General features: G+C 44.2%; 1 protein-coding gene across 1 annotated transcript in view; it reads right to left on the bottom strand.

The window, feature by feature from the left end:
- Positions 1-13,314, bottom strand: part of LOC119426470 (receptor-type tyrosine-protein phosphatase mu) — a gene marked incomplete at its 5' end in the record, with an annotated part of 46,197 nt that overhangs the window by 29,067 nt on the left and 3,816 nt on the right. Inside the window, 3 exon segments of the mRNA XM_037694031.1 lie at positions 6,174-6,182; positions 9,693-9,883; positions 13,185-13,211. Of these exon segments, the coding sequence (XP_037549959.1) occupies positions 6,174-6,182; positions 9,693-9,883; positions 13,185-13,211 (227 nt within the window).

Here is a 13,314-nt window from a genome sequence, read left to right as displayed (position 1 = left end):
CCATACATCTATCCATCCATCATCCATCTACCCATCCATCCATCCATCCATCCATCCATCCATCCATCCATCCACCCATCCATCCATCCATCCATCCATCCACCAATCCATACATACATCCATCCATACATACATCTATCCATACATTAATCCATCCATCCATCCATCAGTCATGCGTCCATCCATCCATCCATTCATCTATCTATCCATATATACATACATACATACATACATACATCATAAGAGATATAAGATATAACTTTACTGATCCCACAGGAAATTGTTGTGCCAGTTTCTGTACAAAGGAACATACACAAGGAATCATAAAAAAACAGGGAATATAACAAAGTCTATGCTCAATAATCCAGGTATACAATCCAACATTTTTCAGTCAGGTCATCTGGACAGTTTATTTATTTATTTTTTTGTGCTGAAACATTTCGCCTTTGATCCAGAAGGCTTCATCAGTCAAGGAAATACACAACAAAACTGATTCTTCCCCCAACAGCTTACTCCAAAGTGGAACAAACCAGTTTTGCTTGTGATAAGATGGTCTCTTTGGTACGCCCCTCCTCCACTGCCGGCCCTCTTCCTTGTTGACAGTCGTGTCCAACTTATCACAAGCAGAACTGGTTTGTTCCACTTTGGAGTAAGCTGTTGGGGGAAGAATCAGTTTTGTTTTGTGTTTCCTTGACTGTCGAAGCCTTCTGGATCGAAGGTGAAACGTTTCAGCACAAAAAAAGAAACTGTCCAGATGACCTGACTGAAAAATGTTGAACAGAGAATATAAAAAATCACAAAAATATAAAAAATACCAACATTAAGAAGCTACAAGCTAAAAGCTATATTCGGCTTGCTGTAAATTGCTGACGCATATGCAGAAAGTTACGTTGCGTTAAAGTTTTGAAAAAAGTGTTTTTCAGTTTAGGGGCTGAGATGGTGTAGAGGCAGGGCAGCCGACCCGGAACCCAAAGGCTCTGGGTTTGATCCCCAGTCATTGCACACCTCGTGGTGTCTCTGACCAGGACACCTCATCCCCAGCTGCTCCCTGGGTGCTTCCAATAGCTGCCCACTGCTCTACCTGGTGGTGGATGGGTTAAATGCAGAGAGCCAATTTTGCCATTGTATGGAAACACAACGATGACAATACAAACACATTATTATTATTATTATTGTTATTAAGTTGTAAAACAGGTCAGGTGCAGACAGAAACATTAAAGTGTTTATTGTGGTGCAGAATTAATTTTATTGTCCTCTGTGTAGAAAGGGTGAGGAGTTGAAAAGTTTGAAGGATTTCCTGTGTGGTTATGTGGAGCACCCCTCTGTCAGAGACTGCAGGTCCACTCCCAGAACATAACCAGCTCTTGATGAGCTTATTGAGTCTGTTGGCATCAGCGTATGAAGCTGGAGACCATAGAGTGGTAAAACATCTGCAGGATGGTCCTGCAGACATTAAAGGACCTGAGTCTCCTCAGAAGAAAAATGCGACTCTGCCCTTTCTTGTAGAGGGCGTTGGTGTTAGCTGTCCAGTTCAGTTTATTGTCTAAGTGGACCCCCAGGTACTTGTAGCAGTCCACAGTGTCCACCTTAGTACCATTTAAAAAAGTTAAGTCTGGTCCTCTGGACATTCAAAAAACAAAACAAAAAAAAATAAAGTAGAAATGTTTCGTCTCTCATCCAAAGGACTTCCTCAGTCTGAGGTGCTGTTTTCAGCTCAGTCTCTTAAATAGCACCTTCTCAGAGTGGATCAACCAGTTTTGCTGCTGACAACCAGAACCAGCTGATCACATGCTCAAGAAGGATCATCAGCCTAACAATGGATCATTAGCACCTGATGGCTGTTTACTATTCACAGAGGGCTGAGTGATACTAGCAATCACAGCATTGTAAGAGGGGGCTTCATCCCTGAAAGAGTGACCGCTGGCCTGGAGATGAGTGTAGACCTCAGAGTCCTGGCCTGATGATGTTGATCTTCTGTGCTGGTCCATCCTTTTGGCCAGTGGCTGTTTAGTTTCCCCGATGTAAGACTGATCACCCTCCTGACACTGAACAACATACACAACATTGCTCTGTTTGTGCCGGGGGACTGGATCTTTGGGATGAACCAGTCTTTAATGTATTTTGGGGTTTAAAAGCCACTGGGACGTTATGTTTAGAAAATAAACGTCTCAGTTTCTCTGATACTCCCTCAACATCTGGAATGACCACTGGTCTGGGTCTGGGTTCCTCCTTTTCACCTGTTGGCTGACTGGAGTCCTGTTTGGGTTTCTTCTTTCAGGAAGGCCCAGTTAGGATATCCACATTGCTCTAGAGCCTGTCTTGTGTGGGATTTCTCCTTCTGCCTGGCTCCTGAGTTAGTGGGGACGCTGTCTGCTCTGTGGTACAGAGTCCTGATGACTCCTAACTAGGGCTTTAACAGAATACTCGAGTAATCGACAGGTTTATTCCTAGAACATCTATCGAGTTTTTAAATTTCACGTCGAGTATTTGCAGTGACGTCATTGTGTCACGTGATCCGCACCGGGCTACTAGTAGAAGCTACCAAATGGATTCCTTCCAGCAGACAGGTGGAGCGGAGCAGGTCCAGTCTTGACAAACAGGTAGAAATGCATCAATAGTCTGGAAATATTTCACTAAAGATGAATCTTCTGGTTCAACTACCGTAAGGAAACAAAAAATGAATCAACTTCCTGACTGTTTGGAGCTCGTTGTGAACCAGTGTTACACCATATTCTGTGACCACCGTATATTGTGACCGTAGGGGGCGGTGTTGCATGCACTGTTGCAGGTCACAGAATATGGTGTAACACCGGGTCCAATCCACCGAACCAGAACCAGCTTCCTCTGACCTTGTTTCACAAACTAAAAGCAAAAAATATTAATCTCTAACCTAAATCTAATGTGCACCACAGCTGGCGGTGGTGTGGGGTGGTCGACCCTCCACTGTTTTTAGTTTTGACGTGCTGCACGTTTCTTAACTTTTGCAGCTTAATAATAAAAATTAATAGTTTAGTTTTTTCTGTGACTTATTTGCAGTATGATAAATGGTAGGAGCATAATATACGCTCCCAATGTTTTGTTGGTCTTTTTTGTAAATAATAAATGACGTTTTTTTGCAGTTTTATTTTTTATTTATTTTTTCATCTTGAGATCCTATGACGTCATCAACTACTCGAGTTTTATTATGTTAATGTCGAGTTTTAAAATTATGTAGTCATTCAACCCCTACTCCTAACTTGTGCTCCAAAGGGTGATGGGAGTCAAACTGCAAATACTGGTCTGTGTGGGTGGGTTTGCGGTATACCTCAGTTTGCAAATGTCCTCTATCAGAGACTGAGACCTCACAGTCCAAGAAAGCCAACCTGCCATTTTTTACATCTTCTCGTGTGAACTTGATGTATTTATCCACAGAGTTGATGTGGTCAGTAAAATGTTGGACTTCCTGAGATTTGATTTTAACCCAGGTGTCGTCAACATACCTGAACCAATGACTTGGTGGTGTCCCTGAAAAGGACGTCAAGGCTCTCTTTTCTACCTCCTCCATGTACAGGTTGGCAACAATAGGAGAAACTGGAGACCCCATAGCACACCCATGTTTCTGCCTATAATATTGCTCCCCATATGTGAAGTAGGTTGACTGCAGGCACAGTTTCAAGAGTTGACACAGTTGTTCTGTGGAAAGCGTGGTCCTGCTGCTCAGAGTGGTGTCTGATTTTAATCTTAAACTGACCACCTCTACTGCATCATCAACAGGAATGCACGTAAAGAGTGATGTGACATCAAAAGAGACCATTGTTTCATCAGTCTCCTTGATGACATCCCTCACCTTATCCACAAAGTCCATGGTGTTCTGTATGTGGAGTTCTGAGCTGCCAACTAAAGGGATGAGTACAGACGCCAGATATTTGGAAACATTGTAAGTGACAGAGTTAATCATGCTAACGATTGGTCTTAAAGGTACACCTTGTTTGTGGATTTTAGGTAAACCATACAGACTAGGTGTGGCCTCCCCTGGGTACAGTCTGTGGTACAGAAAACGGTCAATAGCCTTGTCCTGCTCCAAATTTTTCAGGCAATCTATTAACTTCTTCTTGTAACCACTTCCTGGATCTCTTTTCAGAGGTTCATAAGTGGTTAAGTCACTAAGGAGTGTCATAACTTTCTCATGATAGTCTTTCTGGTTCAAAATCACTGTGCACCTTCCTTTGTCTGCTGGGAGAATGATGATGTTTTTGTCTTTGCTAAGAGTGGTGAGTGCATCCCTCTCCTCTCTACTGATGTTGGAAGGTGGTGGTTTGGCATTGCTGAGGCAGGCTGAAACTTTGATTCTGAGCTGTTCTGCTTCACCCTCTTTCATTTTGTTGTTGTGGATGGCTGATTCTGATTCTGATTCTCCACCAGAGGAATTCTCTCCATCCTAGTACCATATTTTTCAGACTGTAAGTTGCTCTTTTTTTCATAGTTTGACCAGTTGTGCGACAGATGCAACTTATATACCTTTTTTTTTTCCCTATTCATGACTCAATTTTTGACTGACACGTTGAACGTTCATTCATACAGACATGAACCTGAGTAAACATTACCATTTGCAGCCGTGAGAGGGCGCCCTAGGCTTTGGACAACTATATGTTGTTCCTCTTCTGAAACCCCCCCACCCCCCATCTTCCTCTGCAGTTGGTGGGCTGTTCAGGAGCGATAACGAGAATGTACAGTAACTTGCTTGTCGGACTCATTTGCTTATGTTTTATTTATTATGTATTTATTTTTCCTCCTTGCTCTCAGTGAAGGCAGATGCTTCTCCCTCCTGCTCCATCCCTACTCTGCTCTTTGTCCCAGAGCCTCTCTTTGCATATCTTCCGAATTGTAAATTATGGATCTGGTCAGCTGGTGTCTCAACACAAATGATCAAGTTTTCTCAACAACAAGACAGGGAGAAGGAAAGCCCTCCTGCCCCGGTGGAACAGTAGCAGCTGGATACAAGATGGATTCCTGGGGGAAGTGGAAGATTGTGTGTTTTTATTGTCGGTTGAGGATGTTGAAGATGCGTTCATAATTGAATTTAAGATAAAAGGATTTCTGCTGTTTGGAGTTGGTGGTTACCTGGCATATCGTCAGCAGCTGTTCTGGCCATTGTGAAGCTGCCTGGCATGTGTGAGGGGATGTGCCGTGCTGTCAACACTTGGACTCAAATGCTGTGCGAGCTGAGCCATAAGCTGGACGCGAATCTTGCTGAGAATTGCAGACTACTTGTGGCTCCTGAATCTCGCTGGCAGGAAGGAATAGATCTAGGAGAAGTTGTAAGCTCGACTCGACTCAGATTCAGATATCAACATTTGTTTTGGATCAGGCTGAGCTCTGTTAATTTCTGTCTGCCTTTACAGTCTCGCTAGTACATCTCATGGTGACTCCAAACAGACAAATTTTGTATGTAATCAAAATTTGTACCAAGTTACTGTAGTCGCGACCTGACTTCGGAATAATAATGGATGGATGAATGGATGGATGGATGGGATGGATGGACACTTGGTAACTACTCTAGTATTTACTGTTATTACCTAATAAACACGTACTGATTAGAACATAACTATAATATTTACATATGATCAAATAATTACACAACCATTTTTAGCTAAATGACGGGGTATTAATATTGTAAATACTTACAAATATTTAATACTTATTACATATTGTACTGATAATTAGATGGTTATTATTGTGGTAGTTAGTTACTGTTATTACCTAACTATTTATTAATCTGTAATTACCTCTTGTTACATATGAACTATTAAATAAACATTATTTTTTGGTAAATGCCTGTTATTCATTTTATATGATAGTACATAGTAATAACACATTTATTATATAATTGTAGGAGATTACTGTGGTAACTACATAGTAATATCTGATAAACACTACATTTTACCAGTGAATACTTATTATAACAATGTTTAGATATTTCACAGGTAATTGGTTAAAACAACAACAACAACAAACAGGTGGTAAATTTTTCTTCTTCCTGTCGAGCGTGTTCAGGTTGTATGACTCCAAGAGGTGGTTACCATGGAGACCAGCATGTGATGCAGGTAAACAAACCACAGCATTCAGCTAACAGGTGCGTGCCCAAACCAACAAACACAGAAAGTTAAGATCTGGAAACCAAGAAGACGTCTTACCTCGTTAAGCTGTCCAATCAGATTAATGAGTTAACGAGCAGCATGGAGGGATCAGGGAGACAACAGTCATGAGTGGGGCGCTCGGCTGCTCAGCTGCAGCACGTTGTACATCAAACATTTATCAATTACATCCTCACAGTTCTGACTGAAGATGTGACCGTGACAACGTGTCACCATGAACAGATCTGAGCTCAGAATGACGACTTCAGTCGTCTTCAACCATATGTTGCCATGACGATTGAAACAGCAAACAGGCGAGGCTCTGACACTTCTAACGTTCATTTACAACATCTCAGGATCATCTGCTTCAGTCCATCTGCTGCTCAAAGCCTTCTGATTCAGAACAACAGACAACAGCAACCTGGACAGAACATCTTGAGAGCTGTTCCCGCCGGTGATTGGGTCAGAGCCGGGCTCGTTAGGCAGACAGACAGGAAGAACTCCGCTCCGCTAACTTTCTGCAAATGGAGGGTGAAAACGCTCCGAGTGAGGACTCAGTATGTATAATGGATCAGCCCTCAGGGCGGGCCGCGAGCAGGACTCACACACACACACACACACACACACACACCTGCACGCACACTCAGAGACACACAAAAATACAAAGACACACAAACCATTCCCAGCTTTGGCCCATTAGCTGGAGAGAAGATCTATAATGTATGTGTATGTGTGTGTGTTCAGGTAAGTAACATCCATTAGGAAGTTTCTCTGGATGAAAACACACACACACACACACACACACACACACACAGTTAGAGAACTTTATCGGCTGAGTTTCTGCTTGTTTCCGTCATTCCGCCTCTCCTGGTTTGGAACGTTGGAGACAGTTTGGAAGACCACTTGGAGGGTCCAGACCCTTCTGAGGGGACAGGTTCAGAGGTAAAGGACTGGCTGGGGACTGTTGGAGGGTTAGAAACCATTTAAGGCTGTCAGGAAGGTTAAAAACCGTTTCACGGACAAAGAGTTGAAGGCTTGTTGAGGGACAGTTTGGAAGGGTAGAGATGGTTTAGGGTGGCACTTGGAGGACTGAAGGACACTTGGGGACCATTTGAAATGTTTAGGACTGTTTTGGAGGCACTTTGTAAAGTTAGAAATGGTTTGGGGGAATGCTTGGAAGGGTAAATACCATGTAAGGGGCTTTTTGGAATGTTTTTGACTATTTGGGGTCTGTTTGGAACATTAAAGGCCACTTGGGGCCTTGGAGGGTTGAGAAAATTTGGGGGAACATTCGAAAAGTCAAGAACTGTTTGGCGACCATCTGGGGGACCTTTACGTTTGGGGGGCACTTGGATGATTGACTGCACAGGGGATCAACTGAATGATAGAAGGAGGTTTGGGATACTTGGAGGGTTGAAAACCCTTTAGAGGTTCATTGGATCATTTATGAATACTTGAGAGGGCTGCACGGTGGCACAACTGGTAGAGCTGCTGCCTCTCAGCAAGCAGGTCCTGGATTCAAACCTCGGTCCAGGGGCCTTCTGGGTGGAGTTTGCATGTTCTCTCCGTGCATGCGTGGGTTTTCTCCGCGTACTCCGGTTTCCTCCCACAGTCCAAAAACATGCATGTTAGACTGCTGGTAACTCTAAATTGTCCCTAGGTGTGAGTGAGAGAGTGAATGGTTGTTTGTCTCGTTTGTCTCTATGTGTCCCTGTGATGGACTTGCGACCCGTCCAGGGTGTCCCCCGCCCCTCGCACAGTGATTGCTGGACATGGGCACCAGCGACCCCCGTGACCCACAATGGAATAAGCGGGTAAAGAAAATGGATGGATGGATGGATGAATACTTGAGGACCTTTAAAAGGTTACAGGGAGTTTGGGGGAACCACTTCAAGGGTTGAGGACCTTTCAGTAATCACTGTCCAATGGATCCAACGATGAGAGTTGGACCACTCCAGAACCTCTCAGTGAACTTAAACTCTCAGCAGCATGTGGTGTCTGTGATTGGACCAGTTCAGACTGACGATCAATTACAGCGACACACAGGAGGAAACCTGCCTCGGTGTTCAAGAACCAACGTTTTTATCAACTTATGTCCCACTGTAAACATTGCTTCACACTACACATCAGACACAACACGCAGAGTGTTTTGCACCACCTTTGAGGTACTTAAGGTTTCCAAACAAACCTTTGGATGTTTGCCTGAAGCCCTGCTTCACTGGATACCTAAAGACCTCCGTGTGCAGAACTATTCAGAGACTTTCGTATCAGTGTTCACATGATGCGTTTGTTAAAAACATTAAACCTGTGTTGACCTATGTGAAACAACAGGGTAATTTTAACTGCTGCTTGGTTCTGAAGAACTAACAGAATATTTTTCTTGCAGCTTGAGAACAGAGCAGACCTTCATGTTCATCTTGGAGGACTGCAACACCAAGGAACTCAGCCGGTGGTAACACTACACTGAGGAAACCAAGGCTCCAGGGGAGCACCGAGTTAACTGACCCGTTTTTAATGGCTTCCTTCTTCAAGGTCTTGGCCTGACCTGTCCCCAGTTTATCATGGTAATTGTACCAGGGCTTATTCTGATGCATACTGACCCCCAAACCCCAAGCCTTAAGGGGACATCTGATCTAAAAGTGATGCAGAAAAACTGGTCCATGCATTTGTCACGTCTAGACTGGACTATTGCAATGGTTTATTATCTGGGTGTCCAAATACTTCTTTAAAACGTCTTCAGTTGATCCAAAATGCTGCTGCCAGAGTCTTAACTGGAGTTACTGGGAGAGATCATATCTCTCCAGTTTTAGCTTCTCTCCATTGGCTCCCTGTCAAATCCAGAATAGAATTCAAAATCCTACTTCTAACCTACAAAGCTCTCAACAACCTAGCTCCATCTTATATTACAGATCTTATTGTTCCATATTTTAGTAACAGAGCACTTCGCTCTCAGACTGCAGGTTTACTTGTGGTTCCTAGAGTTTCCAGCAGCAGAATGGGAGGCAGATCTTTCAGTTCTCAGGCTCCTCTCTTGTGGAACCAACTTCCAATCTCTGTCCATGAGGCTGACACATTGTCCAGTTTTAAGACTGGGATTAAGACTTTCCTTTTTGCTAAATCCTATAGTTAGGGTTGACTTGGGTTTCCTGAGCTGTCCCTTAGTTCTGCTGCTATAGGCTTAGACTGCTGGAGGACAAACTGACCACACTTTTCACTCTGCTGCTGTCTTTACTTACTCTGCTCAACCTGTTTTGTATTTGTAATAATTTTTTCTATCATTAACATGTGTTTGTCTTTCAGGTACACCTGGACCTATATCTGGACCTGGACCTATATCTGTACCTGGACCTATATCTGGACCTGGACCTATATCTGGACCTGGACCTATATCTGGACCTATATCTGGACCTGGACCTATATCAGGGCTTGGACCTATATTTGGACCTACCATTCTGTGTTCGTCCCTGAGACAACTTTGTTGTGAACTGGTGCTTTATAAATAAACTGAATTGAACTGAATTCAAGGGGGTCCTCAAACTCCTACAAACTTTAAGGTTCTGTGTTTGTGCTCCTGCTCACCTCATACTCCTCCTTGAAGCCATAGCCTTCGGCACACTTCATCTGGGTGATGTGCTGCAGCAGGTCCGCCACCCGGATGGCTGGGTGTAGCTGTCCGGTCTGGTAGGGCAGAGCCTCCCGCTCCGACTCCCGCTTCTTGTAGTGGGACTGGACCAGGCTGCTGGTTTCACTGGTCATTGTGTGACTGTCATCTGAAGGCAAGAAGACATGAGGATCAGACTGGAGCTGGACAAGAACACAAGGTGTGGGGGGTCATGATTGACTGGGCCAGGTTCACATGAATAAAAAACAACTCAGTGTCATGACGGAACCAGAACCAGGTGAATGAGCTGTGGATGCTCCGGATCGAATCCAACATGTGGAACACTAATTAGTCTTCAAATATTTATTCAGTTTTCGCTTCACTCTGGACAGACTGGACAGTTTAAGAGATGCAGCAGAGTTACAGCTGGCTCTGATAAGAGAGTAGACCTCTCTAAACCAGGTCTACTGGGACCAAAACCCTACACACCAGACTCACTCAGACTCTGGACTTCTGGATTGGATCTAAGGAGTAAACCAACACCCTGGACTCAGACTCTGGACTGAATCTTCTGGGACTCTTCGCAGGTCTTAATGTTCTCACCAGAGTGTCTGAGTAAGCTGAAGCTTCAAGTCAACCTTTACCTGAACATCAGAGCACCGTCCGTCCATCTATGTTCAGTTTGATTCTCCAAACCTCCAAAACCAAAGTGTGAACAGGAACAGGAGGCAGAAGAGTCCAAACGTCCCCGTATGACCCGACAAGTCGGAGATCCACCTGAAGCCACCTGTCCCTCAGGTGGTCAAAGTCCAGGATCTGTCAGGAGCCTTGATCAGTCCATCGCTGACGCCTCGTCTTCATCTGTCTCCTGTCCTGCTTCATCGCTCCACCTTCAGCCGCTGCAGTCCTGAGTCTTCAGTCCGAGTCCTGGCAGTCGATCTTACTGTAGGTTCTGTTTCCAGTAGCTGTGTTCAACGTTATGTTGGCGTCTTTCTAGATTTAGATTTAGGGTTAGGGTTGGTGTTTTTCTAGATTTGTATGAATTTTCCAGAATTTACCGATGATCACATGAACGTTGGTTTAGTTTCAGGTACGGAGTCCATCAATGATACGACTCAAGGCTTAAAAAGGACTGAAGACCTCGTTCCCAATGTAAAGCACATCTCATTCAGTGCAAGGGAAAGCATCGGCCTGAGACACTGCTGTCCAACATAAAACTGTCCAGTCTGTACAATAACACGTCCTGGTCCACGTCCATGCCCACCAAGCTGTTACCATGACGACACGAATGGATGACATCACATGACTTCAGGTCACATGTCTGGTAAATAGGATGATGATGGTTTCTTTTCATGCTGCAGCCATAAAGGAACATTCAGTCACTGTAACAGACAGAGTTCTGGTACAGAACAACCAGATTACTGACCCGGGTCCAGCTCGTGTAAGGTCTGTGTGAGTACACCACAGTCTATCCAGGACTGGTTTATTGAGATGTTCTGGTTCTGAACCAGTTCATAAAGCTGCAGTGTGAAAAGAGCAAACTGGACCTCCATCATTGGATTCACTGTCCAGGACTCTGACAAGAACATTTCAGCAACAACATGGCGGACAGAACTTCCACTACGTTCTCTAACTCTGTTCTTATTGGCTAGCCTGGGGGCTGACTGACCAATCAGAAGCTCTCTATACATAATGAGCCATGAGGGTGGAGGCGGTGGTCTGTGATTGGATGGATGAAAAAAAATCAACGCGACAAGAACAACAACCAATCAGAGGAGTTAGAATGCAGAAACCTGATTGGTTGGGGGTGAAATGGTGGGAGGGTCAGGAAGAGTGATGTCACAGTTTCACAGAGAATAAAAATGAATCTGTCATGTTAACTGATGACATCAGAGCGGCTGGTGGGTGTGGCTCCATGCGCAGTGACAAACCCCTCTCAACATGAGCCCCCTCCCATTTAGCCCCGAGTTTACCCACTTACCATTAATGGGCACTTTACACACAGAAAGATAAAAGAGAAGAAGAAGAGAGACACGAGATAAGCAACAACTTTAGCTTTGGCTTCAGCCTGGCGTTAAGCTAGCCTACTGCACAAAGCTAGCATGAATCAAACAATGTCTACCTGAAATACTGACAACTAGCATCAAGGGCTAACCTGGCTGACACCCCTGGCCGGCAGACTGTTTACTCCAAGGAGAGGCCAACTGTGAGTTTATCGGACAGCTCACTTTTAGATTAGCTCGTTAACATCTTCTTAGTTGAAACGGCTAACATTCAGATACAGCTGGAGTCTGTGAGGCCAAACAGAAAGACGATGGTTCAAGTCCAAATTATTTCCCAGCACAGCCCTGGACCTGTCAGAACACTCTGCCTGCGAGCTACGTTGGACCTTGTCCAGGTGTGGACCGTTTGTGTCCACACCTGGTGCTAACAGACTGGGAGACAGAAAAGAGCTCAGAGCGCCACAGAGCCCTGAACAGGGTTCATTGTTAGACCGGATCAAAATCAGACCAGATACAGGACCAGCCTGGATGGACCCAACAGGGTCACATAGGCCTTTTGGGCTCAAGTACACTCAACCAGGGTGGACCCGCACGGACCAGCTGGCTGTAGCATGTTTTAACGACTTCCTGTTGGAGTCTCCTAAACTTCCTGCTTTAACAGAATTAGCTTCCAACCGTGACGGACAGAACACAGAAGCTAATGATGAACGATCCAATCAAAACTTCTGTGTTTATCTCTGAATCTGACAGTTTAAAGAAATAAAACCTGAAATCCATTTAATGAATGTTTGATGTGAACGCTTACGTCATAAATAATCAATAACCTCTTTTTGATAAATAATCATTTCATTGTTAAAAACAATCAGACTTTAAGGAGGTAAACATGGGAAACTCTCTGCTGCCTCCTCAGTTGTTGTTTTGTTGTTTGTTTGTTTTGTTTCCTGCCCCAGTCCACGTGGGTGTGTCCATGCAGAGGTCGGAGGTCACAGAGAGACGCCACGTCAACACGACACGCAGGAATGTTGTGGATGCGTGGATGGAGTGAAGCCCACCGTCGTTTATCAAAACAAAAACAGGTGAAAACACTAAAATAAATAAACATCACTCGAACCAACTCAAGGAGCACGAAACAATCAATAAATGATAAACAACAGATAAAAAATGCACTTTAATATTTACAAAATAAATCCAAAGGTAAGAGAACGTGGAAGTTCAAATGTTTAAATTAACAGCTAAAATCAAAGAAATCTCACAGATGAGAAAACTGAGAAACAAACGAGGAAAATCTGGAAACAAATAACCAAAAAGTGTTGAACAGGAAGCAAGCAGGGATGGATGGAGCCAGGACATCCTGTCTTCACTAGCTGTCTGTCTGCCGCCCAGCTGTCTGTCCTATACAGCCTGTCTGTCTTCCTGAGCAGCTGAGATGTTCCGATATACAAAGAAAACAAATAAAAAGAGTCTCACCCAGGATGGCTGTTGGAACGAAGGGATCTGCCATTAGGAGGCACCAGAAGAAGAGACAGACAGGGAGACAGACAGGAACCACCAGAGACAGAGACAGAAAGAGAGACACACAGGAACAACCAGAGACAGA

The sequence above is a fragment of the Nematolebias whitei genome, chromosome 20 (assembly GCF_014905685.2).
Source record: "Nematolebias whitei isolate Nwh7 chromosome 20, NemWhi1, whole genome shotgun sequence".
NCBI lineage: Eukaryota > Metazoa > Chordata > Actinopteri > Cyprinodontiformes > Rivulidae > Nematolebias > Nematolebias whitei.
Note: the sequence above shows the minus strand (reverse complement) of the source record. Positions and strands in the feature narration are given on the sequence as shown.